The following is a 7,504-nucleotide window of genomic DNA, read 5'->3' as shown; positions in this document are numbered from 1 at the left end:
TATTACCAAAAGAAAAGTAGGGAAGGGGAAAAGACCACCTTCTTCTTCATCCTTGAGTAGGAACTATGCTTCCATGATCAGTTCCTCCTCTGTGTTGGGCGGGGGAGTTATCTTGTCCCTACATGGTCAAACTGGGACTGTCATGGCACTATGGAAAAATTATTTCAGGTCTCAGCACAATGAGGATCTTTCACTTTGAAATGTCACCTTTCCATGAATTATTGTTTTTTATGTGTGCAGAGAGCATGTCCTAGAAGTCATTAATTTACTGAGTTCAATGGACCAAATATGGGTCTCATACTACCATTGTTTTATTATTTTGGGTCATGTATCATGCTCTGTTGCATGGTTTTGTTGCTAAGCAAGCCTGCTTTGTTTTGTGATAAGCAAACCTGCTTTCTTGAGTGATCATTAGTTTACAGGGGTCTACCATATTTTTTCTTTACTTAAAATCCCTTAGTGGGATTAACTATTTAATTACCTACTTTGTTCCTCTACTCTGTTCCTATCAATTTCATGAATAGTCTACTTTAGAGAATAAGAAGGATAGGCAGCTTATATAGTTTGCAATAATTCTGTGTGTATTACGTGAATCCTCTGTAGTATTCTTCTCCACCAGAAGAAAAGTCTGAAATCAGGGAAAAACACACAAATTCACAGAAAACGTGTTAAAACTTCATCTGATGAGATTTGAGGAATACTAAAGGGTTTGGGTCTCATGGACCTGAGGACCAGGGGTAATATATTTAAGCAGGAAATCTGTGAATGTCAGAGAGTTTGGCCAGTTTGATTTTTTTTGAATGCCATCAGTTTTGTATTTCTTTCTGATTGAGACTGATGGCAACAATACATTTTCCGAGTAAATGATAGGATTTTCAAAGTTTCTTAATAACAGTGCCACTAAAAATGGGTGCCACTGTAAGTGGAGGTTGGAATACCCAGGTTGAGTATATGAAAATCAAGAAATTTTGTTGCTACTGTCAGAACTGTATTTCTCTGGCTTAAAGGACTTCAAATCATCCTAAGGATAAGAAACACAAATGACAAAGAAAAACTCAATTCCATTTGTAAGTTTTAAAGAGACTGAAGCTTGGGTTACTGTCAACATACAAACTTTAAAATTCTATTGTGATAATGCTGGTGACAGGTAAAAACTGTAAGAGATACACTCAGCAATTTTAGTAAAGATATCTAAACCGTGTTTACCTCTGTTGCAATAACATAAATATTGTAGACATGAAACAAGTTATTTTTATATAATTTACAACCAGATTTTCTGTACCTTACTGATTTCCTCTTTACTTTTTCTATAAATAGAAAAAGGTGCTTTATCTGTTTATTTATTTATGCCTTTTATTGTGGATTTCTCTATTTTTTCTTGCAATTCTATTTATTTTTTCTCATGTACTCCAAGTTTATTAGAAATGTAGTTCCTGTTGGTGAATTTGCCCCTTTAACATTATTAAATAATCTTTTTATTATCAGTACTATTCTTTTCTCTGGAATATATTTTTTTCTGATGTTAATATTACCCCTTCAGCTTTTTGTGATTAGTATTAACATGAATTATCATTGCCCATTCTTTTGCTTTTAATCTAATTATGCCTTAAAATTAAAATGGATTTCATAGGCATCCTATGGTTGAATCTTGCTTTTTAATACACACTACTAACCTCTCCCTTTTAATTGAAGTCTTTAGACCATTTACATTTAATACAATTTTTAATAAGTTTGGGCTTAAATCTATCATTTTTCTATTTGTTTTCTACTTGTATTATCTGTTTGTTTAATTCTTCCTCTTTTACTTGCTGCCTTAGGATTAATTGAATATTTCTGTGATTCCATTTTATCATTTTTTTATCTATAGTTTCTATATTATCATTTTAGTAGTTTCTTTTAAGAATATATTTTTCATCTTAAATTTAGTATAGTCTATCTTCAAGTGATATTATATCACTTCATGCATAGTGTAAGAATCTTCAAATGTTCTAATTCTTTCCTTGATGGTTGCACTACTGTTAAACATCTGACTACTGAATATGTCATAAACTTGACAATACATTGTCATTATTTTTGCTTTAATCAATTATTGTTTTAAATACAAAAAAGTTACATTTTCCAGTTTTCTTTGTTTCTTCTTTTATTTAGATTTCCTTCTGGTCTAATTTTTCTTCTGCCTGAAAGATTTCCTTCTAAATTTATTTTAATGGAGGTCTGCTAGTGATGAATCAGCTTCTGTTTGTCTGAAAGTATTTTTTATTTATTTTTCATTTTTTAAATATATTTTCAAGAAATATAGATTTCTAATTTGACACCTTTTATTTTTACAGCACTTCAAAAAAATTTAAAATGTCTCCTGCTTTATTAAATGAAGAGAAATCTGCTATCAATCTGATCTTTTATCCCCCATCCCCTGGTTGCTTTAAAAATTTTTCTCGAACACGAGAGGAAGCGATGCAGAGGGGTGGAAAATGGCAGAGCTGCAGATGTTACTAGAGGAGGAGATCCCGTCTGGCAAGAGGGCGCTGATAGAGAGTTATCAGAATCTGACCCGGGTGGCGGACTACTGTGAAAACAACTATATACAGGCTACAGACAAGAGAAAAGCTTTAGAAGAGACCAAAGCCTACACGACCCAATCCCTAGCTAGTGTTGCTTATCAAATAAATGCATTGGCTAACAATGTACTCCAATTGCTGGACATCCAAGCCTCTCAGCTTTGGAGAATGGAGTCTTCCAGCAATCATATCTCACAGACTGTGGACATTCATAAAGAGAAAGTGGCATGAAGAGAGATTGGTATTTTGACAACAAATAAGAATACATCAAGAACTCACAAAATAATAGCACCTGCAAATATGGAGCGTCCTGTAAGGTATATTCGGAAACCTATTGACTATACAGTTCTGGATGATGTGGGCCATGGTGTCAAGCATGGAAATAACCAGCCTGCAAGAACTGGCACACTGTCGAGAACAAATCCTCCTACTCAGAAACCACCGAGTCCTCCTATGTCAGGCCGGGGAACACTGGGACGAAATACTCCTTACAAAACCCTGGAACCTGTTAAACCTCCAACAGTTCCTAATGACTACATGACAAGTCCTGCTAGGCTTGGAAGTCAGCATAGTCCAGGCAGGACAGCTTCTTTAACTCAGAGACCGAGGACACACAGTGGAAGCAGTGGAGGAAGTGGAAGCCGAGAAAACAGTGGCAGCAGCAGTACTGGCATTCCCATTGCCGTGCCTACACCCTCACCACCCACTGTTGGACCAGCCCCGGGCTCAGCTCCTGGTTCCCAGTATGGCACAATGACCAGGCAGATTTCTTGCCACAACTCTACCACTTCCTCGACATCTTCTGGTGGATACAGACGGACTCCCTCTGTGACGGCTCAGTTTTCTGCTCAGCCTCATGTTAATGGAGGTCCACTTTATTCTCAGAATTCAATTTGTATTGCTCCACCCCCTCCCCCTATGCCTCAGTTGACTCCACAGATACCTGTCACAGGCTTCGTGGCCAGGGTGCAGGAAAACATTGCTGATAGTCCGACCCCACCACCTCCTCCTCCACCAGATGACATTCCCATGTTTGACGACTCTCCACCTCCGCCGCCGCCACCGCCAGTGGACTATGAAGATGAGGAGGCCGCTGTAGTCCAGTATAACGATCCATATGCAGATGGGGATCCTGCTTGGGCCCCCAAAAATTACATCGAGAAAGTTGTGGCAATATATGATTATACAAAAGACAAGGATGATGAGCTATCATTTATGGAGGGTGCAATCATCTATGTAATAAAGAAGAATGATGATGGCTGGTATGAAGGAGTCTGCAATCGAGTGACTGGTCTGTTCCCTGGGAGCTATGTTGAATCGATCATGCACTATACTGATTAAATTTTTGCTTTTAAAGTAGGTTCTTATTATCACTCAGTCATACTGTGGGACCATTACAGTTAACGGGATTGTCTTAAAATGTGCCCATATGTTCAGGACATGCTGTCTTATTGGTATAATTGAATGTCTACCTGTAAGCATAAATCTCTGAGGCAGTTGGTGTATTGCTAAACAGCAATCTATACAAGAGGCCGTCTGTCACTGATTGTGCTTATATACTTACTTACACATTGTTAACTTCATGACCAGCCTAAATATTCCGGGGGTGTAGGGTATAATATTTCACAAGTCATGATTCAGATTGTGCCATTACATGTTTCAGTGCAGCATGGTTGCTAACGCTCTGTCAGACTAATATTAAAATCAGAAAACTTAAATGCTGGTGCTGGTCATACTTTTTGTTTAGACTTTCTCATTCTTGAAATATACTGTTTGTTTAAAGCATGCATACAAATTTATGTATTGAAATATACTTAACAAAATCCAAGATGTTTCTAGTTTGTGTAATACTTACTTGGAGTACTTGTACTTAGGTCTCTTGAAACGAATTGAGTCTCCAAGATCTCCATGTGAAACAAAGACAATTGGGTTACCTGTAGTCTTGTCATTTGTACCGAAGTTTTTTAATGAGTGAATTTGCATTATAAATTTTTTCCATTCATAAATACGTAAGTGAACCAAAGGTTTTTGTCCTTTCCTTCACTGGTTTGCTTTAAAAAAAATAATAACAGATACTGATTTATGGCAGAATTATGGTTCTATTTTCTCAATATATTAACTTGGAAAAAAAAATTTAGCCTTATCTCAACCTATCCCAACAGCAGTGGCTGATTTTTGTAGAATTTAAAATCTGAGATGGTTATTTACAAGTCAGTCTACTGAATTCCTTTTCTAACGTAACTTTTTCAAAGCTAAGAAAATGTGTCAAAGTGCATATGCTGTAGGTAAAATTCTTAAGGATTGCTCTATCAGTCCTTTGGTTTTCCAGTGGACTGTGATATACTGGTTCAATGAAAGGAAATGATAATCATCTTTTACATATTTTTTTGGTAGCAGTGGATGCGATTGATTTTTGAATACGCACTATTTAACCCATTACCTGGCACTAGCAACATGAAAAGATTTTAAAAATAAAATAATTGGGGAAGAAAGGTGCACCATGTATTAATCATTGAACAGGGATATAGCTGACCAACAGATTTGTATTGTCTTTTGACATAACTGAAATGCAACACGTGCACTTTGTGTGTCTCCTCTTAACTTAAGGGAGGGTTAGAGGGATGTCTTCTCTTCTTCTCGTGTGTACAATTCTGTATTGCCTAGGATATTACAGTAGAGGACTCGGTTGTGGGTTTCTGTGTATTGAGGACTTGTTTGGATTTCAAATTACAGTTATGTACTGAGCATTACGGATAACAGCATAGTAAATGGTAAGACTAGTGCAAAACGTTTATTTCTGAAAATTAAAGACCATTATTGTTACCAAATCAATGTGACTGTTGCATATGCATTTTGCCTTTGTTAATTTTAAACATGATTTCAGTATCACTATTGATCAGTTACCTTCTTCATTTTTTAGAGTGGACTGTTCTCTTAATTTTGTATATAACCTGTTGTCTAAATTTTATGTACAGTCTTTTATAATAAACCATTCTCCTATATGAAATTTTGGATACTGTTAAAAATCTAACTAATGTGGATTGAAATGTAGACTTCACAGTTTTATGATCTTTACTCCTATGGTGAAACAAGATAAACCATTTGAATTTTAACATTGATTATTTATTTGTGTAATGGCTTTACATGTGGATATTAACTGTGTAAACAATACCACATATAACCATCAAGTACCACGATTAGAGTTTATAGGACTAGAATGACAGATTCAGATGGTTTAATTACATTTAAAAAGTTTTCTGAAAAACTTTGCCAATAAAAAAAAGTCCCATTAAAAAAAATTTTTTTTTTCTCTATCACTGGTTTTCAGCAATTTGGTCATGATATAACATGTTGTACTTTTCTTCATATTTATTCTGTCTGGGTTTTACTGAGCTTCTTTGATACGTGAGCTTATATTACTAATCAAATTTGGAAATGTTTTAGCCATTATTTCTTCAAATAGATCTTCTCCTCTCCAATTACCATCCCAATTAAGGAATGTATATAAAGTCATTTGGAGTTTTCCAGAGATCATTAATGCTGTTCATTTTTAAAAATCTTTATTCTCATTGTGCTTAATTTTCGATAGATTCTAGTGCTGTGTCTTCAGGTTTACTAACCTTGTTTTCTTCAATGTCTGACATGCCATTAATCCCATCCAGTTGTATATATTTTTTTTCATTTTATCCTTGTAGTTTCCATTTCTAAAACTTTAACTTGGGTCTTTTTAAAAATATGTTTTGTTCCTACTTAATATTTTTAGCCTTTTCTATAGCATCTTGGACAATTGTAAGTTACAATACTTGTTTTTTATATTCTTTGTGTACTAATTCTATCATCTGTGTAAGATCTTGGTTGATTAAATTTTCTCTTCATAATTGGTTCTATTTTCCTGATTTTTATACTTTATATTGTTGGGTGCTTGATATTTTTGCATTCCTAGTTATGTTTTGTGTTTAATTCTGGTACATAGTTAAGTTACTTGGAAATAGCTGGGTTCTTTGTAGTATTTATTTTAGGCATTATTTGGTAAGACTAGAGGACTATTAGTCTAGGGCTAATTTTGAACCACTGCTGGCAAAATTCCTCTTAATATTTTTCAATATCTTGTTATTTATGAGGATTTTGGTTATTTATGGTAGGAACCAAATCTATTCTTAACCCTGCATTACCTAAGGATATTATTCTCTCTAATTGTTTTGGGGCATATCTTTTCCTAACAATGGATAGCTTCGTTACATACTTGCACTGATTATTGCTCAACTAAAAATTTCAGGGTGATCCTCTTCAGATCTCTGGAGCCCCCTCTATGTGGATCTCTTTCCTCTCTGGCACTTCGCCTTATGCAATTATAAAGTGGCTTGTGTTTTTCCCCAGACTGTTTCCTTTATCATTTGCTACAACAGGCTATTCTCATATCTAAATTTATAAACTTCATTATCCTACTTTTTAATTTTTATTTTATTTTACTTTTTTTTTAAGGAATGATTTTTATTTTTTGTGCTGCATGGAATGTGGGATTTTAATTCCCAGATCAGGGATCAAACTCAGGCCCTTTGCAGTGGAAGCATGGAGTCTTAACCACTGGACCTCCAGGGAAGTCCCCCTGCTTTTTAAAATTAAAGTGACATTTAATTCAAGTCTATAGACATAGATATACATATACATATGCATTAACATATACATATATAGAGATTATTGTTTCTTTGTGAATAAAACATTATGAGAACTTATATATGAAGAAAGGATGTCCTATCTTATAATCAAATAATATCCACCTTCCAAGGTGCAAATCTAGTAAAGCCTCAGTCAATCACTTCCATTGTCCTGCAAATGGATATTTTCTATTTTCTGAATTCTAGTAGTTCCTGTAACTATTGCAGAGTAAATCATTTATTTCTTCCTCATGTAAACAAAATGATAATTTTACCTCTCCAAGTATTTAT

At 34.8% G+C, this 7,504-nt stretch overlaps 1 protein-coding gene across 1 annotated transcript; it reads left to right on the top strand.

Moving 5' to 3' along the window:
* The first annotated feature begins 2,439 nt into the window (after nt 1-2,439).
* Nucleotides 2,440-4,138, top strand: LOC308621019 (abl interactor 1-like). Its single transcript, XM_081241073.1, is given in 2 exon segments — nt 2,440-2,786; nt 2,790-4,138. Coding segments are annotated over 2 exon segments (1,425 nt in total). The 5' UTR covers nt 2,440-2,471; the 3' UTR covers nt 3,900-4,138.
* Nucleotides 4,139-7,504: the final 3,366 nt, after the last annotated feature.

Source organism: Mesoplodon bidens (assembly GCF_964165515.1).
Source record: "Mesoplodon bidens genome assembly, chromosome: 7".
NCBI lineage: Eukaryota > Metazoa > Chordata > Mammalia > Artiodactyla > Ziphiidae > Mesoplodon > Mesoplodon bidens.
The sequence above is the reverse complement of the archived record's forward strand: the minus strand, read 5'-3'. Positions and strand labels throughout refer to the sequence as shown.